Source organism: Leuciscus leuciscus (assembly GCF_965113295.1).
Source record: "Leuciscus leuciscus genome assembly, chromosome: 19".
Taxonomy (NCBI): Eukaryota; Metazoa; Chordata; class Actinopteri; order Cypriniformes; family Leuciscidae; genus Leuciscus; species Leuciscus leuciscus.
The window spans coordinates 15393775-15420494 of record NC_138743.1 but is presented as its reverse complement, the minus strand read 5'-3'; the positions used below and the strand labels follow the sequence as shown (position 1 = coordinate 15420494).

Genomic DNA, 26720 nt, shown 5'->3' with positions numbered 1-26720 from the left:
TACATCGATAGTCTAGTGTTATAATTGATTTGCGTTTAGTGCACTGTGGAGTGGGTAAAACGTTTTTTAATGGCTGGCTAACACATATACCATTGACTCGCGCTAGCCTAGCATCGGCTAACTATCCAAATATAAGGACTGGATAATTAAAAAAAAAAATGTCTCCACTGATGAATAACAACCAGGCTGACTTAAAAATGAGGTCCGATGTCAAAAATCCCGAACCACCCCTTTAACTGTAAATCGCTTTGGATAACAAATTTAGCGTCTGCTAAATGACTAAATGTAAAATTGGCTTGACATTGGACATTCGCACATTTAGGGACCATCTCTAAAGTTGCATACACGTTTTTAACTTCAATAGCATGCATACTTCAATTTATTTAAATAAATATCAAAAATCCAAAGGGTGCGCAGTATGCCTGACACTACATGAACACTTTACAGTTGGTTTTATGACTGTAAGTCGTTCTATTCAAATGCAATCGAAGTTAGAAACGTGTATACCAAAGTCGTATACACTTTAGAGACGGTCCCTAAATGTGCGAATGTCCAACGTCAAGCCAACTTTATGCCAGTCTATCACTGGGAAATGCTCAGCATTAAGCTTTGCGCGTTATTCTGAGTCCATCTGCTTGCCTGCGAGTTTGGTCTTTTATATCACTGTAATTAGTCCATTAAGCTACGTTAAGCGTTTTATATGTCCAGCAGGGGAATCCTGAAGTATTGAGGGAAACCCTAATAGCCTGCATGCAGCACATCACCACAATATAAAGTTAAGGCAACTAAACAACCAAGACAAATATATGTCAACCTCAAAAATGTAACATTGGATCTGTACATCCGCATCGGGGAATACCATTATAATCGCGTTCACGGTAGAGAAAGATGCATGTAGGCTATACAGGAAAAGTAACCGTGAAGACACTGAATTTAACATAAAACAGCCATCATAATAATCACAAATACACTTACATTGCTGTAAATTAGTTTTATGAATGAATGACTTGCTCTAACTGTTGCTGGTCTTCGTCAACAACACGCGCTTTTGCACCACCTGCTGGTGAGATCGACTAACAACAGATGGAGAGTATGCTCGGTAATCTACTGCTTTTCCTGCAGTTCCTGGATGTCAACGTAGTATTTTCTGTCGAATTTGAACCACTGAATTTGTGGAAGCAAATTTTCAAAGTGAAATAAAATGGACCGAAAATTGCATGTTGAATATTATAGGTTGTATTTAAAAAAATTTTTTAAACGGTTTGAATATTTTGAAAGTGAAATATGAAAGGTAAATATGGATTATTGAATTTTTAATAATGAAAATGTGTTTGAAATGTTTTTAATTGAAATATTCACAGCTTAACACAGCAACTCACAGTTGAATTTCAGCCCATAAAAATGCAAGCCCTAAAAATACAATGCATTAAAATGCATTAAAATGCAAGCATGGTTAATGCAATGCCTATTTTTTTTCCAAGTAGTGCTATTCAACAGGCTTTTTTGTTTCAAAAACATTTGGCATTATTTTACTTCCATAGTGTCTGTTCCCCGAATTTGGAAATCCAAAAATCGTTTCAACCCATCTAAGGTTAAAAATTTAATTGATGTTCAACAAATAAAAAACAGCTATAATACAGATGAGCAAATGATAAAGCTTGGGTTGCTGAATATTAGATCCCTTACTTCAAAAGCACTTATTGTTAATGATATGATTACTGACTATAATCTAGATGTGCTATGTTTGACAGAAACCTGGCTAAAACCAAACGATTACATTACTTTTAGTCCACCCCGCAAGATTACTGTTATAAACATGAACCTCGTCTGAAAGGCAAAGGGGGGAGGTGTTGCTGTAACTTATAGTAATATTTTCAAAATCACTAAGAAATCTAGTTTTAAATATACTTCTTTTGAAGTGTTGGTGCTTAATGTAAAAATATATAGTGTAAATGACAAATCACATTTGAGATTTGTGCTGGCTACTGTATAGAGGCCACCATGGAACCATAAAGATTTTATCAAAGAATTTGCTGACTTTCTATCAGAGTTAGTATTGGCTGCAGATAAAGTACTAATTGTTGGTGATTTTAAGTAGAGGTCGACCGATAGTGGATTTTACCGATAACGATAGCTAGGTTGGGCCATACTTGCCGATAACCGATTAATCAACCGATAGTTTTTAAAATTGATACTGGATAAAAACTAACATAACACTCCAAGTAAAATAGTGCTGAACTTTATTATAAAAATAATAAAACTGTATTGAACCATGAAAACATGCTAAATGATATAAATATATAATATGAATAAATATTGAAGTCAATAAAAGACATTAATTCAAACTGAAACAAAAAGTAATACTCTAAATAACAAATAAAACCAGTTACACTCAAAATGTAACTATTAAACTGTTATTTTTCAAGCCAACTTAATGAATAAAAAAGTAACAAAATTTGATCGGTATAATATTTGAGCAATACAATTGCACCTTGATCATTCATAGTTTGATAGTGCATTAACTATGGTTAACAAATAAAAACCTTAATTTAAAAATGTATTAGTAGCCTACATGTTAATTAACAAATAATGAACAATCCTTATACAGAAGTTATTAACCTTAGTTAATGTTACAAATGGAATTTTATTGTAAGTGTTATCATTTCATATAAATCCAAACAGTCATGCTTAAATATCTACAATGTCAGAGCATTGAAATGACATAAATATTAAATGTATAGTCTCACACTTTTGCTTCTATTTTATAAACACTTGATGATTATCTAATCAAAATAACAAAACATGTATTAAAGTGATGACGAAAAAATTACCGAAATCTAATGCTTTTCTGATTTGTTTATAATTATGTTTCTGTCGGCTGTATGAACATATCAGTTTGCTAGCTTACGTCTCTAGGTTTAAATATGCAACTTCTCTGCATATTAAATGCATAAAAGTGACCAGCTGGATATAAACTAATGCAAATAGAGGTAACAATTGTGACATTAAACATTCGGGTCGGACTTACGTTTATTTTTGTCAGTGTTTTAACCGCTTGAGGTAGCCTACTAATGTTAGCGTCCTCTCAGCCTCGAAGGCAAACAAACATACTGGTGTGCTGTTCTTTCTCTACTAATGCAGCATTTAGTCAACAAATTAATCACTTTATAATGATATGACAAAATGTACTGTATACATAGGCTACCTTTTAGCTGTCGGTGCTTTAAACGTGCATCTGATGTCAGCGCTCTCCACGCAGCGTGTGCTCTCAGTGCAGCACGCAGAATCACGTGTCGAAATAAACAACACGAGGCATCAGCGATAGTTTTTATTACACCTCTAGAGGCCGCTCTTGTACTGCATGATGCCAGCAGACCTTTTCAGCTCTCTCTTACTGTGTAATGAATGACAGCGCGCGCTTCTCAGCTGCTCCAGCAACGGACGCGACCAGGAAAAACTATCGTTATGTATTTTTGCCGATAACGATAGTTCCACCAATCAACTATCGGTGCCGATTAATCGGCAAAACCGATGAATCGGTCGACCTCTAATTTTAATATACATATAGATAATGAAAAAGATGCATTGGGATTGGCATTTAAAGACATTCTGAACTCTATTGGAGTTAGACAACACGTGTCAGGACCTACTCATTGTCGTAATCATACTCTAGATCAGTGGTTCCCAAACCTGTCCTGAAGGCACCCCAACACTGCACGTTTTCTTTGTCTCCCTAATCAAACACACCTGATTCAACTCATCAGCTCATTATCACATGGGTTAATGAGCTGATGAGTTGAATCAGGTGTGTTTGATTAAGGAGACAAAGAAAATGTGCAGTGTTGGGGTGCCTTCAGGACAGGTTTGGGAACCACTGCTCTAGATCTAATATTATCACACGGAATAAATGTTGATGCTGTTGAAATTCTGCAGCAGATCGATGACATCTCAGATCATTATCTAGTCTCGTGTAAATTACATTTAGCCAAGGCTGCAAAGCCGACTCCGTGTTACAAATATGTGAGACCTATCGCTTCTGCCACTAAAGATTGCTTTATTAATAATCTTCCTAATCAGTTTCATCATCTCAACATCCCGGATAGCTTAGAAGAACTCTATATTGCAACAGAAACTTTTAACTCTCTCTTTTTCAACACTTTAGACACAGTTGCTCCGTTGTGCTTAAAGAAGATTAAAGAAAATAGTCCAACGTCGTGGTACAACGAGCACACTCAGGCACTCAGGAGAGCAGCCAGAAAAATGGAGCGCAACTGGAAGAAAACAAAACTAGAGGCATTTCGCATTTCATGGAAAGAGAGTTCGATTGCATACAGAGAGGCCTTAAAAGCTGCTAGATCTGCTTATTTTTCAACCCTATTAGAAATTAACAAAACCCTAGGTATTTATTTGAAACAGTGGCTAAACTAACGAAAAAGAAATTGTTGGAATTGTCTTGAAGCAGCCCAGAAATTTCCAAGCAACTCAGCAGTAATGGCTTTATGAACTTCACTTATAAGATGGATAATATCAGGGAAAAAATTATAACTATGCAATCGTCTACTACAGTATCGCATCAGGGAGTGCACTGTAGTCTCCCTAAGGAAAAATTTGATTAATTTATTGCTATAGGAGAGGAAGAGGAAGCTAAACTCATTAAATCATCTAAACCGACAACATGTATGTTAGACCCTATACCGACTAAGCTACTGAAAGAGATGCTTCCAGAGGTCATAGATCCTCTTCTTACTATCATCAATTCATCTTTGTCTCTAGGATACGTACCAAAAACCTTTGATTAAACCGCTTGTTAAAAAAACGCAACTTGATCCTACGGAATTAGTCAATTACAGGCCGATCTCGAATCTTCCCTTTCTGTCAAAGATACTAGAAAAGGCAGTATCTTCACAACTATGTTCCTTTTTAGAAAGAAATTATATCTGCAAGGATTTTCAGTCAGGATTTAGACCGTACCATAATACCGAGACAGCTCTCATTAGAGTCACAAATGATTTGCTCTTATCATCCGATCGTGGTTGTATCTCTCTATTGGTGTTACTCGATCTTAGCATTTGACACTATTGACCACAACATTCTTTTAAATAGACTTGAAAATTATGTTGGCATTAGTGGAATTGCATTAGCATGGTTTCAATCATACTTATCTGACTGCTATCAGTTTGTAGCAGTAAATGAAGAGATGTCTTATCGATCAAAAGTTCAGTATGGCGTACCAAAAGGCTCAGTACTAGGACCACTGCTGTTCACTCTGTACATGCTACCATTAGGAGATATCATTAGGAAGCATGGAATTTGCTTTCACTGTTATTCCAATGATACTCAGCTCTATATTTCTTCACAACCTAACGAAAACTACCAATTCACAAAATTAACGGAATGCATAGCTGATATAAAAAATTGGATGACTAGTAATTTCCTACTACTAAATTCTGAAAAAACACAGATTCTAATTATTGGACAAAAAACGTCCTCACGTAATAACCTAGAATACTGTCTAACACTTGATGGCTGCTCTGTAAAGTCTTCGTCGTCAGTTAGGAACCTGGGTGTGCTCTTTGATACCAATCTTTCATTTGAAAGTCACGTGTCTAGTATCTGTAAAACCGCATTTTTCCATCTTAAAAATATATCTAAATTACGCCATATGCTCTCATTGACAAATGCGGAACAATTAGTTAATGCGTTCATGACCTCAAGGCTAGATTATTGTAATGCTCTACTGGGTGGTTGCCCTGCATGCTTAATAAACAAACTACAGCTGGCCCAAAATGCAGCAGCTCGAGTTCTTACCAGAACCAGGAGGTATGACCATATTAGCCCTGTTCTGTCAACACTGCATTGGCTCCCTATTATACATCGTATACATTTTAAAATATTGCTGATTACTTAAAAAGCACTAAATGGTTTAGCTCCGCAGCTCTTAACGCATTATAGTCCTTCACGTCTATTGCGATCTCAAAATTCCGGCCAGTTGATAATACCTGGAATATCAAAATCAACTGCTGGCGGTAGATCCTTCTCCTATTTAGCACCAAAACTTTGGAACAGTCTTCCTACCATTGTCCGGCAAGCACACTCTGTCAGTTCAAAGCTAGACTAAAAACACATCTCTTTGACCTAGCATACACATAACACATTATAGACTTTTATAATTCAATGTTAGGCTGCATAGATCAGGTCAGCCGGAACCGGGAACACTTCCCATAAATCCTGATGTACTCGTTACATCATAAGAAGAATGGCATCTACGCTAATTTTTGTGTTTTTGTTTATCCCGAGGTTTTACCGCAGCCTGCCGGATCCAGGCTGTATCCAGATCTGATGAAGGACCTGCGCCTGGACCCGATTTCATAGCGGGGTGCTAAAGTGCCAGTAGTTTCTCCTTATGGAGGATCCCTTTACCAGATAAAGCGTTGTCCGGAAAATTCGGTTTGCGTATCTACCCCGAAGTGATAAAATTCTGTATCAAAATGTTAAGGCCAGACAAGTAGTTTTTTAAGGCTTGGTTTGTAGCGAATTACAAACCTGCGCATATATATTCAAACGCGCATACCAATAGACTGAACTCGTAATACGCATGTGCACGCCATCAGCGTTCTCACAGGTTTCGCGTTTAAAGTCTGTGTAGAGTTTCCTGTTAAAACAGTTAATAAGTTAATAACTAATGATCGTTGCGACGGAAGTGAATCAATCAAATGAACTTTAGCTGGAAAATAACTTTATTCAAGAACTGCTATAAAGCCAAAACAATCTCTGTTACTTTAAACTATCCTTGTATCTCTGTAAAGCCGCTTTGGAACAATCTACATTGTTAAAAGCGCTATATAAATGAAGATGACTTGACTTGACTGATTGAATGCATGTTTTCTCTTTGTAGGGTGAGTGAACTCCTGCAGGGTGGAGCTGTAATGAATAAGAGTTTTCAGCCCCATGAAGCTCATATTCCCTTCCTGCTGCAGCTCTTTATCGATTACAACCTCTACGGCATGAACATGATCAGTCTTGCTGCTGTTAAGTTTCGAAAAAGCAGTGCAACAGGTAACGCATGCAGACATTCATACACACAAGATATGAATACTTGCTTTGTCAGACTTTTGATTATTAAAAGTCTGATTCACAGTGCCACCCACTTAGAAAGAGATTATCTGACCAACATGTAAAACAGCCGGATGGTCAACTGGTCCAAAATCCAACTAGTTTATTAGTTGAGGAGTTTGATTTTGAGTTTGTATAGATTTTTTCCTTCTGTCTTTTTAGCTTTAATGTTTTTAGCACTGATGCTTTGAACGGGATTAATTTAGAGGCTAAACTTCTGAAGATTTGTAATAATACCTTTTAATTAGGGATACACCATTACCACACTTTTTATGCAAATGAGTCCCAGCCTCTACTTAATCTGCCATCACGCTGTGTTGAGTTCGTCTGTTTTTTTTTTTTTATATCCCGCTGCCTTTCTGCTAGTGAGTTTAGGGCAGTATTTTGATTTTCTGTCGTGATTGTGAAAAAAGTCGCCATTATAGGTCATTCATGCTGAATCGAGACTTGCCATAGAAACTTGCATCAGGGAGAAAACTGGACAGTGTAATAAGCTTTTTCGCCTTACGTGTAAAAACACTAAGGGAAGCAGGTTGAGGAGGTGACGGAAAGACGATGCATATCAAATCTAGTAATAATGTCACTGATTAAGCCCTATCACTCAATAAATAATCACATTTCTGAGTGTTTTTGAAAGTTTTGTATTTTGTTTGGTTTAATAATTAACATTACATTTGCGATAATGACTCTCACTCGGCTTGTGAATTAGCAGAACTTCCTCGCAGCCACTTCAAAATTGTTCACAAGCTTCTATGGATTTGATTTTGGTTGTCATTTGTTGAAATAAATACTAAAAAATTGTGTGTCAGTTTGTCTGCTGAATATGACCCTCTTGGATTCTCCTCTGTGGTCATATGTGAAAGTGAATATTTACAATGACAACAATAAACCTTCAGTTACATTTTTTACTTTCCAACAAAGAAATGGATGAACTTCTGTCAGCTTGTTGAACACATTTTTATTTGGATATTTCTACCATATAATGGCTGAAGCAGCAGCAATGGATCTGAATAGATCTTCTTTGGATAGCCCCTAACTGCAGTGAATCTTTGGAAGGCCATCAAGAAACCTTCAGTTGATTTGGTATTTAGCCAGCTCTGTGTGGATTGCTGTACTTGACATGCAGCCAAAGACATCACCCCAGACCTTCATCGATGCTCTTTTCTTAACATCATCTTTCACAAGGTAGGGCCCAAAGATATCTACTGTTGTAAACTCAAAGGGTGCAACAGGCTGCTCTCTCTCTCTCTCTCTCTCTCTCTCTCTCTCTCTCTCTCTCTCTCTCTCTCTCTCTCTCTCTCTCTCTCTCTCTCTCTCTCTCTGGCGGTAAATTACCCATCACTCATTGACATTTCTTTGCTTTGGTCTTCCTACACTGATCGCAGCTGTCAACAACCTTTTGAGCTATTCTTCTAACCCTGATGACCCAAGCTTTCCTCCTCATCCTAAGCAGAGTTTGAGCCAATCCTCCGTGGCTTTCGCTGTGACATCTTCTTTAAAGACCTGCACACTTCCACCACAAACCAAAAGCCCAGAGTCTGGACCCTTATAGACTACAAGCCTGTCTCTGGTGGTGTTCGGGAAGATCATACCTTCTTTCGTAGCAAGGAAAATGTCTCGCAGGGCATCATTTCTTTCTCTCACCGAGATGGTTCCTGCTGAAGAGACTGCCTCCCACTTTGGGTTGTTTAGGGTCCGATGTCTGCCTAAAAGGAACTTTTTTTTTTACTGCTCTTCAGAACCATGCTACTGTCTTAAAGGGCCCCTATTATGGAATTTTGAAAATGACCTTTCATGTAGTGTGTAACATGGCTCTAAGTGAATGAAAACATACTGCAAAGTTTTAAATCTGAAAGTGCACTGTATATAAAGTTATTGTCTTTCAAAAGTAAGAGTCGACTCTTGAGTCAATTAAATGAATTGTTTTTCAAACGAGTCATAAGCCGTTTCCTTGTGACGTCAAGACGAAACATTAGCATATTTTCCGCCCACTTATTGCGTGCGCAAACACCAGGGAAAACTCTAACCTCAAACTGGCAGCTGATTCCTGTGGACACTGAATATAGCATCATGTCGAGGTAAAGCCAGTTTTTCTTTCACTGCCCAAGGACGAGCATGTGAAGAATCAGTGGTTAAAATTCATCTTTACCATGATATCACAGCAGTATAATCCTAAACTTTTGCTCTGTTCCCTTTATTTCACTGACGACTGTTTCTCAAATCTCAGAGTTCAATGCAGGATTCACAAACTGCTTGAATTTGAAAGATGGTGTTCAAAATACTTAGTTTTGAGTTTTATATTGTGTAGGTCTCCTGCAAACTGGCTAACTCGCATTATCACTGTCTTACTTAAATACTTCTGCTAATCAGTTTGTGGGCCACTATTACCTATAACTGTGTCTATTAATGCAGATTGTCTGTCATTCTCACTACTTTGAGGAAAGATTAAGCATGGAGCAAGATTTGTTTTACCAACGTTTGTTACATCAGTTATTGATACAGTTTCCACATGTTCACCGCAATATATTACAAAAATACTCTGTAAATAAATTAGTACAAGTAAAATAATCGGTTTATTGATGGACGTGCACTTGTTAATGCTGATGGTGAGGAATTACAGTTGCAACATCTCATAATCTACCTCAGACTGAGTAGTGTATCACTGAGAATCGTCCTGCTCGAGTCGTCCTTGCGATGGAGGTTCGGGTTGAATAACTACTACTTCCAGTGTTTCATCATTGGACTCGCGCTTGCATTGATATGGTAAAATCGACGTCATTGTTCGTTACTGTCTTTAGTTTACGGTGTAGGAAGCCTCAGGACAGCTGACGTTCTTATGGCAAATGGTCTTATGGTATTTTTGTTTTTGAAGCGCGCGCTGTACATATGTAAAATAACATAATAGGGGCACTTTAACTAGTCTAGTTATATCACTGAACCGTTCCACGTCACACAGGTTTTGGACAGCTGACCCTGCAGGAGGTCTCCTGGTTTCTATTTGAACTTGGTTGAGATCCCCATTTTGCCTTGATTCTTAAGCACTGCTGCGAATGCCTTCTTTTGAAGCTTACTAATGCTTTCTTGATGATAGCTGCAAGATCTAGAAGACTTGATTGGCAATTCATCTATTGGTAAGATCAGGAACTCTGAATTTTCATCAAGGTATTGAGGATTAGCCCCCCGGTGATCACATCAGCTATGTTTCTTTGGGCCCAGTATCCACCACCATTCTTGCGCCTTCATTATTCCTGGGAATTCTCCAATTCTGTTTGCGAAGAATCTCTTATAGCCATAGCCAACAGTCCTTGGTGCTATACAGCGAGAAAGCTATCAACCAAGTGGTACCACTTCCCAACTCTAATTCGGCTATGCTGCTCAAAGTACTTCCGCAGCCTTGAGGCAAACAATGCTTCGCACATCTCTGCTTTGACAGCGTCTCCTTGGTGGTCTAATGTTTGGCTTTGGACTCCACAAGCCTGGTGATTGAGCCCTGATCAGAGTTCCATCTGAGGTACATTATTGCACCGTAAGCAGGTTATTGCTCAGTGTTCATCATTGGAATTTGGAGGAGTTATAGTTCTAGTGAATTTAATCTGGCCAAGCTGGACCCACTCTACAAAGAGCTTGATTACATCTTCCCTGAGACCATCCAAGAGGGTGGTGTCCCAAGTTTCACTGACTGGAACCACCCTTTGCCTCTTGGAAAGCTCTGCGGACTAGAATTGTTCCCTTCTGTTTGGTTGGAGTCACTAGGCCTACTGGATCATACACATCCGAAACCTGACTCAACTCCCTTTGTGTCAGTGGATTTGGTGTTTGAGCCCTGACTTGCTCTTGCGAAAGTCTTCTGACCAAGTCTCATTTTCTTCTTTCTCTTTGAGAAATTGATTGATTGTCATCACACAGAGCTTGTCTTCCAAGTGCCTAGGCCAAGTGCCTAGGCCAAGTGCCTAGCCTAGGCCAAGTGCTTGGTTGTCATCATCGCGTATTTGGTTTGGTAGAATCCTGATCTTTTCTTTGGTTCCAAAGGGCTCGTCCTCTGACTCACCCCTCCCACTTTGATCTGAGAAGACCCATGGCTTGAGAAGAAATCCTCCTGCTTTTAAGATCAGCTCCACATTTGCCACAATGAACTTCAGGTGGTGAAGGTCATTGTGGGATGTGAGAATGTCGTCAACATAGCTGTCTTGATGGAGCACCCTCAAGGTGAGCAAAGGATGGTAAATTGGCAGTTTCACGCATTGCCAGCTGCGTGATGCAGCCTGCTGATTTGTCTCCAGTGTTGATAAAGTCTCGCCAAAGGAACTTGTGCATATGCATTTAACGGTCTTCCAACTAGACGGAATTGTACATCATCTTGATATCTCCTAATGCGGTGCACTCCTGAATCTCAGCAGGACAACATGTATCTGATTAAGAAAGTCTGAGCCTTTCACTAACAAATCATTTACGCGGACACCTCTGAATCTTTGGCTGCAGTTCCAAACAAGTCTCACTGGCATTGTGTCTGAGTGAGGGTTCGGAGCAATAAGATAGCTTGCGTACCACACAGGCCCACGCTAGTTAGCGATTGTGTTTTTGGATAACTTTACTGCAGCCCCTCAAGCATGTCACGCTATAGGCAGCCTTCCACTCAGGTTCTTTGGCTAGCTGTTTCTCCATACTCAAGATTGTAGCTGCAAGTTCAACTGCACTCCTGTTTGTCAAGGAAGCTGGGTCCTCCAACTAAGGATATTTAGCATGCCAATGCAGCTCTTTGCTGTGGTTGTCCTCCTGGTTGTAAGTGAGGCCCAGTCTTACTAGGGCTGTGACGGTGGCAGTTTTTTACCATCGCGGTGGTAATGGACCAACTACCGGCGGTGGTTGGGGGGTTGTTTTGAAATAAAAAACAAAGAAACAACACACTAAAGCCTGTAAAGCATTGAAATAAATATCAGTAAATATTGGTAACTTATAATAAAGTTGAATCTATTTAAAAAACTTTTTAAAAAACTGTCGTTTAATATTTCCACACAGACGTGTGATATAGCCTACCGCTTTGCACTTTGAGAGGGATGTGGGACACGAGCAGGAAAGAGACCATCAAACTCTTTTCTGATATCTTCATGTTTTCTACTTGTAAAAGGTATGAAAAGCGAATTTTATCTTCCACAAGGGCAAGGCATTTAGGCTATGTTTGATATTGCACTGCCAGAGAAAGCAAAACAAAAATCACCCGCGCGTAGACATATGCCGGTGTTCGGTAATGCGATAAATCGCGTAATGAATATGCACGATATTATCATCGCGGGCACTTCAAAATACCGCGAAAAATAATAGATCAGAATTTATATTTATAGAACGCGCATTAGCTTATTTTCCATCAACCGCTTAAACAAACGGTTTAAACGGTATATGCTGCGCGAAACACGTGCGCACTCTGATGTAAACAATCCCCACATGTATTAGCACTGTGTGCATGCGGCGCAGTGCGCACTCTAGTCTAATGTAAACAATCCTCACATGGAGAAGAAGCATGGCGGAAGGAGGAACGCTGACGACGATTTATCCCCCTTCTAAAAGCAGGGCCGTCAATTCTACGCATTCAGTGTGAGACTCACGCAATTTACACTTTTCACACGCTCTCGCGCCACACATCCATTTTCTCACGCAGAAAAAAATCGCGGAGCAAAGAGGACACGGACACCGACAGACTAGACAGAGCAGGTTACTTTTGATATGAAAACAATTCTCAGCACTCATGGTCTGTCCATTTTATTATGAAATTCAGACAATAAATACCGTTTTGGTGCTTGTAAATGTGTCGTGACCGATCGCTGTAGCGCCTCAGTTCAAGTAAACCGATCATCTGTTACTTTTTATTTAAAGATACAGTACAACTTACCGAAAGGTATATATGCCTCATACATAATATCAATCAATCAGTGTTTTTCAACCACGGAAAGAGGTAAATAAAACTGCAGGTGAACAATTATGTCACAGAACGTTACATTTACCTCAGGAAAAGCCATTTAATGACCAACACGTTAGTTGACTAGGAAAAAATTGCTATAGAGAGGAGTTTTTTGCTAAATATGTGCACTATATTACATTTGTATTATATTTTTACTTGTCATAATTGTTATTATAATGAAAACCAAATTATATTTAATTTAATTTGTTAATTTTTAACCTTTAATAATACCAGCTGACAGGGCTCTCTGTATTTTTACAGCATTATGTGAGATTTATTTTTTCTTGAGAAAAATTAACATGTTGGCTATCTACTGTAGCCTACCTAATATTTATCCAAAGAGTCAATATTGAATCAAGATTGAAATCAAATCCCAATAATTGAATTGAAATCGTGAAAATTGTGTAAAATTCTGTTTAGTTACCAAATGTTTTGACAATCACAATTACACCTATTGTGATGCAAGGTTTTTTTTTTCTACATCCCCCCCCCCAATCCATCAGTTTCTCTTGAGCAATTAAAATATTGTGATAATACCGTATACCGTGATAAAAGCTCAATCAATTAATCGCAGCATGAAAATTTGATACCGGCACATGCCTACCCGCACGTGTGAAACGCGCTTTACAAATAAACTTGACGCGCCTTACCAATTACCATATGTCTAATAACAAGCACAAACTGTGTTAAAAGGAATTTGACATACAAGTAAAAATGTAGGCTATCTGTCCTACAGCGTTTTTTCTACTTTACCACAGTAAAGAATACGAAAATAATAGGCCTAATTAAAAGCGAACCAAGGAAGAAACTTTTATGATCCCCTTTGGAAATGGAAAGTCCAAAGATGAAGTTGACGATGCTGACTCGTCTTCTTCGCAGTGAATGCGCCTATAGAGAGAAATGCACACTTCATACGGAATTCATTAGCATATGCTAGCCGGTTTATTTTCGTTTTGAATTGTTTTGTTTAAAAGTAGACAATTCAAGCTTTCTATATGGAATAACTAATGGAATATTGTTAAATTCACCGATAATCTGGTGACCAGATCGCAAACCAGAATTCAAAGCCGACAAAGCTTAAATTTATGGGCTCACGCACAACTCTCTCATTCGTCATGAATCCGAACTTTTCCATGGCTACTATGTAACATTTAAATGCTAACCTATTATTTATTTTGTAAACAAAGCTTTGTGTCATAATATTCATGTAAAAAATTGTTTTGGCAGACCACCGCCGGTGCTACTCAGCCACTGCGGTGGCGCTTTACAACCGCGGTGGTGCGGTTGTCAAGTTTACCGGCACAGCCCTAAGTCTTACTATTTAAGGCTGATTTATACTTCTGCGTCAGACCTACGCCGGAGCCTCTACGCTGTAGGCAACGCGGGAGCCTCTACGCTGTAGGCAACGCGGGAGCCTCTACGCTGTAGGCAACGCATTTTCATTTATACTTCTGCGTCGTTGTCCGCGTTGACGCGCATTACAATTGCAGAGGGAGCTGACGCGTTGTTACATTTTTGGAGAGGTGCACGTCAGGGTACGCCGAAGGGTACGCGCGCTACATACAGCCTACGAGGTAGCTACGGCGTAAGTTCAACGCAGAAGTATAAATTGGGCTTTAGAGTTCCCTCTCCTCAGCAAGAGTAATTGCTTTTCCACCTTGTTGGCAATTTCCACAGCGGCAACCACCGTATTTAGGCTCACACGCTGCACAGATGGAATCCCACTTCCACCATTCCAGAAAGTCTCGGCTCCTGGTTGGAGTGCTTGACTCATGAAATCTGGCTAATGGCTTGTTTGGTGGACGGTACTCTGTTACTTCCTCATATTTCAAAGCTGCCATTCTCATCGACCTTGCAAAGTGCGTTTTGGATCTGTGGGCAGATACAGCAACCTCTACGAAGAGCTCTGGGTGAGTTCCTCCAACCGTCTTTCCCAGTAGTCTGTCCCACAGCATGAGGTCACCGACCCTTTATGGGGCTAGCTGGCCTTCTCAATGGCTTGTAAGCAGTTTGACCACTTTAGTTCGAGTTCAAGTGCAAGTTCGATGTGGGGAACATCTGGAAAGTTGATCAGGTGTCACTGCTTTGTGAATCTCGGGCGATGCTTTCTAATCCATAGCAAGCCAACTGATGTGACTTGAAAGTGCCCTGGAGAGTTTTTACATTTGTCACATTGAACGCTCTAGCTGCAGTGTTTGAGAACACACTTCGGCATTGCTGTGTTAAGTTTAGTGGATGTCTACTGAGAAAGTCCTCTTGATTTTTAGTGTAGCCCTCCCTGCCCTTGTCTCCTTCAGGACAAAGTTTGCTCTTTTTCTGCATAGTGCTGCTTTCCTTTCTTTCAGCATTTGGGCATAAATAATAGTGATGCTCAAGAACACTTTCTTCCTCAGTCTTGGTTTTTGCATAGATAGCTGGGTTTGCAGAATGAATGGTCCTCGTAGACTTCTAGGCACCTTTTACAAGCTCCCAGTTTTCTTACTGCAGCCCTTCTTGTCTGCTAGCTTTAGTGATTGGAACTGTCTGCTGAAGTAGAGCTTCCTTTTGTGCTAAGCGTCACCACAGACTACACACCCTGATTGGTCGTTGTTTGATTTTGTAGACTTGTTCTTGTCCATCTTGGCTCGGTTCTTAACTCCTTTCTGTTTGGTTCCTCATCCCTGAAAGGAGAACTGAAACGAACTAAATATAATTCGATAACATGTTGGTTATTAAAACTGTGAATTCAAAAATGTTAAAAACAAAACATATATGTAGTTTTTTTCCCCAATACTGAAATTTACATTTGTTGTTATCAGAGCGCAGTCGTGTTTGATGATGTCACTGGCATGGTACCACTGTAGGCTACTATTGTTACAAGTGTACAAGTTAACACTAAAAACCATTTAAGTAAGAAATTGAATCATCAAATGAAATAATAAATCTGCATATTCTTCACTGTATGAATGAAACGTATACTGATTCTTATATAGACTGCTGTCACCTTAAAAACTACAGTAATGCAGGGATCTAGAATATACTGATACACATAGAACCTTGTGTTTTTGACACTTTAAATGTAAAATATGATAAAGAGAATTTAGTTTAGTGCACATGCTGTGACAGCTGGCTGTCTGTGCATTGCGTTTAGGCGTGTGCGCTCGTCAAATTTAAACTGGCAAGGCACGCTGCCGCTTCTCTTATACACAGTTTGAAAGCGGCTGAAATCACACTAACATGTATCTTGCGGGTGTCGTCGCTGGATATTGCTTATATTGGATAGCATCCTCGATGTCGAATTAATTTAGCAAGGTGATCTACAGTGAAGGTCAACATCATGATAACTAAGGGGTGAGTGGAACTTGTTTACAGGACCTGCCGTGGTCACATTTATGCCAAAGTCATTTTGCAAACAGGTTATTCGGCCCTTGATGGCATCGGAGGTGTTATATTCGCTTGTTGGACATATCAGAATTTTTGCAATGCAATAAAAACCCCCTCTCGATCTGTTATGCTCTTGAGATGCCATTTTGCTGGAGCTGTCAAGGTAGCCTATCACCCCAGTGACGTCACGGACCGTTGAAGCTCAAGATGGCTGCGCCCTAGTAACAAAACAACAAACTAACATCACTGTTCTCCCCCTTGTAACTACTTCAGCAGTTTTAAGTATCCTACCACAAATAACAATGATAACACATCTGTTATATCACCTTTACTTCCTATTTCGTTTCAGTTCCCTTTAATAGTTCAAGCTACTCGTAAATGCTGTCCTGCTCTTTGAGGAATTCTAAAAGTTTGTCTAACCGGTTGTCTGGTGTGACAGCTCTGCTGGTCAGAGATGTGGACAAGCCATTCTTGCTTGAAAGACTCAGGAAGTTTTCCTTCAATTGACTTCATCACTAGTGGATTTTTAGTAGTGCCAGTATTACTCACTCAGTCACTCAAATCTCCAAGTGCCTTTTCTACTGCTTGTTTTAATTCAACTATTTCCCGTGGCAGGTGATTTCTGATAGCAGGTTTTTTTTTCAATTGCAATAGCTGTCACGTTTCCATAGCAGTTTTCCAAGACACAGAAAATGTCATCAGCTGTATTATAAGTGGTGAGGCTGAGAATTCATACAATCCTTTCATCCAGACGGTCTAGCACCTGAATCTATTTTACCTCCTTGGAACCAGTAGGCTCACCCTGCTTCTGAAGCGCTCACCAGTCTCTCTTCCTCCTGTGAAAGTCACATTTACAACCAGTGAACTTTGGAAGGGATGTGGGCTTTAACTTAATTGTTGCCACGGGGTAGTTGGAGATCATTGGTGGGGGTGTTGTTCTCTCTGCCTCCTCTCGTCTCGCCCGTATGAATTCAGCTTTTCTCAAAACTAATCTGGTATCGCAGAAGTTATTTTGATCACCTGTTGGGATGCATCGCTGCCACCGGCTGTACAGGTCTTTTGCAGTCTTTGTTAAATTTCGAAGATGACTGAGCATGAAGTCCTATACTTTGTGATTGCCATCTGGAGCTGCTACTGCGACACATTCACTTATGGCTCGTTTCCACTGAGCGGTACGGTACGGTACGGTACGGTACAGCATGATTCGGGACGGTAAACCCTGATCTGGCTTGCGTTTCCACCGCCAACAGTACCCTTACTTAATAGGCGTGGTGTAGCCTATGCCGGAAAGAAGCGATCGGCATGTTTGTCACAAGAAGACAAGCGCTGACATTAGGCGTTTCTCAATACCAAGTACGCAAAGTTCGGACTTGCCAAGTCCGACTCAGGAGAATGACTCCCGAGGACGCGAGTCCGGTAATTCTGCAAATGGAACAGCAGCGTTCTTGAAAGCTTCACTCAGCTTACTCTGCTACTCCGGTTAATGTTATCTCTGTATGTATATTTTAGGCAACAATAAAACGAACTGTGTTATAAAACACCACACTGCCTCTTTTCGTTTTAGTTTAAAGAAATCTTAAACATTATAGCCACACAAATGTGGTTCAGGCAACACGTATTGATTATATTCACTGCATGTATAACAATAGCCTATTTATAACAAAACGAAATATAAAACACAACCCTGTCTCTTTTCATTAAAATTTTAAAAATATTAAACTTATTAATATGGTTCAGGCAATATGTGCATTTGTACTCTGATCATCTTCACTGTAATTAAATTAAAAATGACAAAACTCAACCCCTGTCTCTTTTTGCTAGACTTCAGTTTTAGCAATAATAGCCATTATGAATGTATAAGTGAAAGGTACAAGAAGCTATGCCATAAGAAATAAAGCAAACAATTCTGTCAAACATACAAAGTCAGCGCTCTAGTCTAAAGTTACAACGGTAAAGTTAAATAGCCTAAATATAAAGTTATGAAATTTCACTTAGCCCTCAGCCAAAACGATTGTCCAGGGAACAAATTATAGATTCACGAGACCAGAGATTGCCCGTTAGATATACACAAGACGAATTATATCTCATGTTTAACCACTACAGAGACATCAGAGTCGTGGCAAATGTCAGAAGGACTAGCCGAGGAAAGGCTGTTCCAGGTGGGGTACATGAGTGCCGAGCGCTCGATGATCGCCTGGAATGGATCTCACAACCTGGATCAAATTTTCATAAATCTTTAGAAATAAACCACAGATTTGTGCTTTAAACAACTACATTCTCGCCTGAAAAACTCTTAAAACTAACTTTCGTGACACAATAACAGTAGTATTATATTTCAGGTGTATATTAAAAAATGGTGCTAATGTTGTCATTCCCTATGTAGCACGCGCAAGTGACGATACTCTGTCAACCAATCAACGTTCTGCAGTGAGTCTAGCTCCACCATTTAGTACCGTACCACTGTGCTAGGTACCCCAACAGAAGGGTACCTAAAAAGTGGTACGGTATGGTTCGGCATTTTGGTACCATTCACAATTTTTGACAGTGGAAACAGAAATAATTGCGTAGCGTACTGTACTGTACCGTACCGCTCAGTGGAAACGAGCCATTAAAGTTTCAGCAACTTGCAGTTCTGTGAACAGTTCAATATCACCATACTTGGCCCAGAAAGTCTCTTGAAGAAGACCTTTAACTTCTTTTAGTTTTAACTCCCACTCGCTCGCAGTTTTTCAAGGTCTGCTTTTTGCTGTTCTGTTAACACAGCTGACTTCCAGCTCCACCTCTAATCCTGCGACGATGCCTGCTTCAAGATCATCATATGACTTTCTCTGCTTGCTTTGTGAGATCTTCTGAAGATCCTAGAGATCTACTTTCATTTAATTTCTTTCATTACTTGAAGGCTCTTTTCTCCACTGCTTTCAGCTGCTCGACTGACTTCCTGATCGCCTGCTCGGCCATTTTGACTTATGTCACTGTTGGGAAGGAGTGTATAATGCTTCAAATTATGTATTTTATCTTTGAAACTTTCTCTTTGAGTCTCACAGGTTTCCAGTTCCTACTTGTTTCCCGGTTTTTCACTGTCTAGCTTATTTTTTTGCGTTCACAATTTCCCAGCTTGAAAGGGAGGGACACATCATCAAAGGAGGCTTCAACTGGATTCCACTCTTCTTTCTATTGCATCAATTATGACGAAAATTATGACAATAGCCAGACAGAAGAAAGTTGAAAAACATTTAACAGAAACAAAAATACAAAATATGTAAATTAATTGCAATTCACAAGTAACTTAACATTGATATTTGCTACTCAGAACTACATTTAGCTTGAAATGGTTACGTAAAGAGCAGTCAAAGAAAGTAGGTCACAGAATCTTTCCGTACCGAGCATAGACAGATTTGCTGCGTCACAAACTGATTTGGCATCTACCACTACACCAGCATCATTCTCTTCCATTTACTGAAGCAAAATGAATTATTAAAGGGATAGTTCACTTTGAAATTAAATTTTGGTATGTTTTAGCTTACCTTAAGGGCATCCAAGATGTGGGTGTCTTTTTTTCCGCAGTAGTTTCAATTTTGATATTTTTAGGTCAAACCGTTCTTGTCTGTCAGTCATATAATGCAGGTCGATGGTCACTGTCTCAAAGAGCATGCACAGAGTCCAAATTAAAACAATTCCCCATCGTCCAAATTAAACAATTCCCCATCGTTAGTACACATTGATGGCCCAAGACACGAAACGAACGGTTTGTGTGAGAAAACGAACAGTATTTATATTGTTTTTACCTCTTGTACACAGCCACGTCCAAGTGATCTGAGAGCGCGGGCGGGTATAGATATATACACTAGATGTCGCATTGGCTACGGTTTCGTTCCAATGAACTGCAGTACACCAGCTGCCACTCCGGAAATGTATGATGTATATCATTTCTGTGCACTTTTCTCGTGTTCTCGTCTCATGAGTTTGGGCAGAGCTCACGTTAGCCTCGTCCAAATTGATCATCACAGCACTGACTTTCTTTCGACTTTCTTTCCAATTTGATCATCACAGCACTGACTTTCTTCCTCTCCGTTTCCTATTTTCACCCCTCGCTCCATTTGGTTGAGAGACTACTGAAGCAGTTTTTTATTTATTTATATTTTATTCATGTTATTTATTGGTTTATATTCTATTTGTAATTTTATATTTCTTCTAGTTTGACTTGACACACAAATACAATCGATTATGTGTATCTGTTAATGTATTAATAGAGGAGACTATCCAGTATTATTTTACATTTGATTACTTCATTCAATTTCTTTAGTACTTCAGTACGAAAACTAGAAGTCGTCGAAGTCGAAAACTAGAAGTCGTCGAAGTCGAAAACTAGAAGTCGTCGAAGTCGAAAACTAGAAGTCGTCGAAGTCGAAAACTAGAAGTCGTCGAAGTCGAAAACTAGAAGTCGTCGAAGTCGAAAACTAGAAGTCGTCGAAGTCGAAAACTAGAAGTCGTCGAAGTCGAAAACTAGAAGTCGTCGAAGTCGAAAACTAGAAGTCGTCGAAGTCGAAAACTAGAAGTCGTCGAAGTCGAAAACTAGAAGTCGTCGAAGTCGAAAACTAGAAGTCGTCGAAGTCGCATTTGGTCTTTTAGCCATTTAGGATTGAGGATTGGGCATTACATTTGGTCATTTAGCCATTTAGGATTGAGGATTGGGCATAGTAAGTCAACCATCACTGCAGCCATCCACCAGTCAGGGCTTTATGGCAGAGTGGCCCGACGGAAGCCTCTCCTCAGTGCAAGACACATGAAAGCACACCTGAAGGATGTGTGTGTGTGTGTGTGTGTGTGTGTATATATATATATATATATATATATATATATATATATATATATATATATATATATATATATATATTAGTACCAGTCAAAATTTTGGAAACGTTACTATTTTTAATGTTTTTGAAAGAAGTCTCTTATGCTCATCAAGCCTGCAGTAAAAAAAAACTAATATTATGAAATATTATTACAATTTAAAATAATGGTTCTCTTTTTTAATAAACTTTAAAATGTAATTTATTTTTGTGATGCAAAGCTGAATTTTCATCAGCAAGTACTCCAGTCTTTGGTGTCTAATGATCCTTCAGAAATCATTCTAATATGCTGATTTATGATCAATGTTGGAAACAGTTGTGCTGCTTAATATTTTTTTTATAACCTGAGATACTTTTTTCAGGATTATTTGATGAATAAAAAGTTTAAAAGAACTGTATTTATTTAGAATAGAAATCTTTTGTAACAATATACACTACCGTTCAAAAGTTTGGGAACAATAACAATTTTTTTTAAAAGAAATTAGTACTTTAATTCAACAAGGATGCGTTAAATTGATAAAAGGTGATGGTAACGATTTATATTGTTGGAAATGTTTTTATTTTGAATAAATGCTGTTTTAATGAATAAATGCTGTTAACGTTTTACTCAATGAATCCTGAAAAAAGTATTCCAAAAAAATATATTAAACAGCACAACTGTTTCCATCATTGATAATAACGGAGTATCAAATCATCATATTAGAATGATTTCTGAAGGATCATAAGACACCAAAGACTGGAGTACTTGCTGATGAAAATTCAGCTTTGCATCACAAAAATAAATTACATTTTAAAATATATTAAAAAAAGAGAACCATTATTTTAAATTGTAATAATATTACTTTTTTTATATATATATATTTTTTTATAACTGCAGGCTTGATGAGCATAAGAGACTTCTTTCAAAAACATTAAAAATAGTAATGTTTCCAAACTTTTGACTGGTACTGTGTATATATGTGTGTGTACTGTGTATACATACATACATACATGCATACATACATACACACATACACATACACATATATATATATATATATATATATACTTTTTTTTTTTTTTTTTTTTTTTTTTTTGCAACGCATCAGAAAAAACAAGGTTAGGAAACAGTAACTACGTTCACACCGCCGCCGACTTGAGCTGCAAAGAAGCTCTGGCCGCCCTGTCAAGGACGCTTGTCAAAAAGTACGGGGAAGCTTGTTGACAATGAAACTGACAACGCTTGTTGATAGTGAGTGCGCGCGCGCAGATCTATTGTCACAGTACACAGTGATATTGTGAAAGCCGTGGCAAGAGACAAGCAGCTTCTTTATTACTATACCTGTGTGCTGTCTATTACAACTTCTGCTTAAACAGGTGGTCCCTATCATTATCGGATTAATTGCACAGTTTAACCATCATAGAGTTAAAGTTTATAATTTGCATGTCAGTTTAACAAGGACAATAACTTGACAGGGCATAAGAACGAGCAGAGAGAGAGAGAGAGAGCGCGCCCTCACTATTAATAATAATAATAATAATAATAGCTAATTATTATTTTTTTCCCGACCAAATGTGACCAAAACGGTTATATAAATGCTGTCATTATAAAAGGTTTCTAGTGTCAATGTATAGCTTGTTTTTTCTGTTTACATTTCATGGTGTGTGACAGACTTCAGAGCGGCCCAAGCGTCAACAAGCTTCCCCGTACTTTTTGACAAGCGTCCTTGACAGGGCGGCCATAGCTTCTTTGCAGCTCAAGTTGGCGGCGGTGTGAACGTACAGTTACTGTTTCCTAACCTTGTTTTTTCTGATGCGTTGCGTTAATATATATTTATATATATATATATATATATATATATAGGCTATATAGCAAAAGAACAGAAACAAGCACATCTACTGGCAATGTGAAAGGAGTGTATCTACTCCTGTCAGTGGGGTTAACCGTAGTTAAAAAAAAAACTAAAAAACAGCGTATAACAATAGCCTACTAAAGCATGTTAGCAATATCAGCTAATATAACTAGTAGCTATTGTTAGCATTTTACCTGCTGCACTGTCTGCTGCTTTCTCGTTGTCAGACCGATAGCACTCAAGTGACTTTGTGTGTGAGGCCACATAAATGTTACAACGCTGTCATTAAGTTGAAGTTATCATATTATAAAGTACAGTACTCGCTCCAGCCCTGCTCACTCGCTCTGCTTGGTTTCATTACAGTGTGCTCCTTAGCACTGGGAGCTAGGCATGTGCCGGTATCAAATTTTCATGCTGCGATTAATTGATTGAGCTTTTATCACGGTATACGGTATTATCACGATATTTTAATTGCTCAAAAGAAATGGATGGATTGGAAAAGAAAAGAAAAAAAAACTTGCATCACAATAGGTGTAATTGTGATTGTCAAAACATTTGGTAACTAAACAGAATTTTACACAATTTTCACGATTTCAATTCAATTCTTGGGATTTGATTTATTGACTCTGTCAGCTGGTATTATTAAAGGTTAAAAATTAACAAATTAAATTAAATATAATTTGGTTTTATGACACAAGTAAAAATATAATACAAATGTAATATAGTGCACATATTTAGCAAAATACTCCTCTCTATAGCTATTTTTTTCTAGTCAACTAACGTGCTGGTCATTAAATGGCTTTCCTGAGGTAAATGTAACGTTCTGTGACATAATTGTGCACCTGCAGTTTTATTTGACATTTCCGTGGCTGAAAAACACTGATTGATCGATTATTATGAGGCATAAATACCTTTCGGTAAGTTGTACTGTATCTTTAAATAAAACCTAACAGATGATCGGTTTGCTTCAACTGAGGCGCTACAGCGATCTGTCACGTCACATTTACAAGCGCCAAAACGGTTTTTATTGTCTGAATTTCGTAATAAAATGGACAGAACCTGAGAGCTGAGAATTGTTTTCATATTAACCTGCTCTGTCTAGTCTGTCGGTGTCAGTGTCCTCTTTGCTCCGCGATTTTTCTCTGCGTGAGAAAATGAATGTGTGGCGCGAGAGCGTGTGAAAAGTGTCGATTGCGTGAGTCTCACGCTGAATGTGTAGAGTTGGCAGCCCTGCTTTTAGAAGGGGGATACATCGACAGCAGCGTTCCTCCTTCCGCCATGCTTCTTCTCCATGTGAGGATTGTTTACATTAGACTAGAGCGCGCACTGCGCCGCATGCACACAGTGCTTCATGTGGGGATTGTTTACATCAGTGTGCGCACGTGTTTTGCGCAGCATATACGCAGTGTTTGTTTAAGCGGTTGATGGAAAATAAGCGAATGCGCGTTCTATAAATATAAATTCTGATCTATTATTTTTCACGGTATTTTGAAGTGCCCGCGATAACAATATCGTGCATATTCATTACCGCGATTTATCGCATTACCGAATACCGGCACATGTCTACTTGGAGCTCCCTCTGCTGTCCATAAGGTGCCTCTGCGCACCAGCCATTTCAAACCCAGCCTCCAGTATTTGGGCCATGCCTCCTTATTTGCATACACTCCTCAATCCTCAATCGCCCAATCCTATATCCCCTAATCCCCAATCCTAAATCCTAAATGGCTAAATGATTAAATGCCCAAATGATTAAATGCCCAATCCTAAATACCAAATTCCCAATCCTAAATGGATAAATGACCAAATGCCCAATCCTAAATACAAAATGCCCAATCCTAAATACCAAATGCCCAATCCTAAATACCAAATTCATTTTCGACTTACTTTTAGTTTTCGACTTAGACTTTGTTTTAGACTTAGACTTTTAGTTTCAAATTTAGACTTTTTAGTTTTCGTTTAAGACTTAGTTTTAGACTCAATCTAACCCAGTAATCCCTCCATAAGCGCGAAGGTACGCGCGGCAAAAATGACGTCATTGCGGTGTCGGCGGTCGTGCGCGTTGGGTGCTTGGCGGTGTGCGTGGCTTTTTTTGTAAAGCCTCTGTTATACTCCAGTTTGGACGCGTACACGACAGCTGCGCACAGCTCGGACGCGGACTACTTGTATTTATACTTTCTGCTGAGGTCCGCTCGGTGAACGCAACAATTTATTTCCATCTCTTTCGCGGTTTTAACCTAATGAACGCGCGCCCTTTTGACCGCGCGGTCCAAAAAAATGGGAGGCACGCGGGTGTCTGCTAGGAGCCTCCGCTCGCACCCCCAATGACGATTTTTACGTCACGCGGACCCTCGCGCACTCGCGGAAAGTATAACAGAGGCTTAAAGGCTGATTTATACTTCTGCGTCGGACCTACGCCGGAGCCTCTATGCTGTAGGCAACGCGTTGGTTTTCATTTATACTTCTACGTCGTTGTCCACGTTGACGCACAATTACACTTGCAGAGGGAGCATGTGCAACCCGAGGGAGCGGTCCCAGCAGACCAATCACAGCGCTTGCGTCCGCGTAGAGTTGACGCGTTGTTACATTTTTGGAGAGGTGCACGTCAGGGTACGCGCACTACACACAGCCTACGACGTAGCTCCGGCGTAGGTCCGACGCAGAAGTATAAAGGCTGATTTATACTTCTGCGTCGGACCTACGCCGGAGCCTCTACGCTCAATGGATAAGACACATGCCTTTGGTGTGAGAGACCCGGGTTCGAATCCACTGTGAGACACCAATGTGTCCCTGAGCAAGACACTTAACCCCTAGTTGCTCCAGAGGCGTGCGACCTCTGACATATATAGCAATTGTAAGTCGCTTTGGATAAAAGCGTCAGCTAAATGAATAAATGTAAATGTAATACAGGTTTGAAACAACATGAGGGTGAGTATATGATGACAGAATTTTCATTTTTCGGTGGAGTATCCCTTTAACAGCACGCGCGGCTCCGCATCCGAAGATGAACGACTTCAAGCCGAATCTGGCCGCTGCTCGAACTTTTCACCACACCGGCACCCAGTTTGCACATCTAAATTAGTTGCTTACATTTAAAAAATGAGCATACAATATCATAAAAAGTATTTTTAATGAACATAAAGGTCCATGTTTAATAAAAATTATCACGAAACTTTATGAAATGTTTAGTGAAATTAGAAAATATGTAAGAGATCGTTAATTTAGTTATGTTGTAAACACATTCTCATATCCATATATTTTGTTATATTGTCACGAGTAATAATCTCAGGGTTTACTGGGTTTTACACGATTCTTTTTGTAGTGTGGTGTATTGGTGGTGGTGTACTAAAATAAACAGTCACATTTGTATAGCTTTCTTCTTCTCACCGCTGATTCCTGATGGTTTAGAGGACAATTACCTGTCGTTTCAAAGAATAGTACAACGGCGAGCGCGTCAAGTATAAACGGGAGGTGTGCGCGCAGTGTGCGGAGACTCGCGATGCAGAGCCAGACGAAAGTATAAACATGATACTGCCCTCGCGCGAAAAAAGTGACCGCTGAATTGAATTAAATCCAATATTTAAAATTAATGTTTTTGCCCTTAGAAATCTA

General features: G+C 39.2%; 1 protein-coding gene and 1 long non-coding RNA gene across 2 annotated transcripts in view; one reads left to right on the top strand and one right to left on the bottom strand.

Moving 5' to 3' along the window:
- Positions 1-6886, bottom strand: part of LOC309482944 — a 116575-nt gene extending 109689 nt beyond the window's left edge. The window contains exon 1 of the long non-coding RNA XR_014200453.1: positions 5772-6886. This is a non-coding gene — a long non-coding RNA (uncharacterized lncRNA). The remainder of the gene's footprint in view (positions 1-5771) is intronic.
- Positions 1-26720, top strand: part of rev3l (REV3 like, DNA directed polymerase zeta catalytic subunit) — a 137879-nt gene that overhangs the window by 49224 nt on the left and 61935 nt on the right. The window contains exon 4 of the mRNA XM_082148427.1: positions 6896-7056. Coding sequence (XP_082004553.1) covers positions 6896-7056 — 161 coding nt within the window. The remainder of the gene's footprint in view (positions 1-6895; positions 7057-26720) is intronic.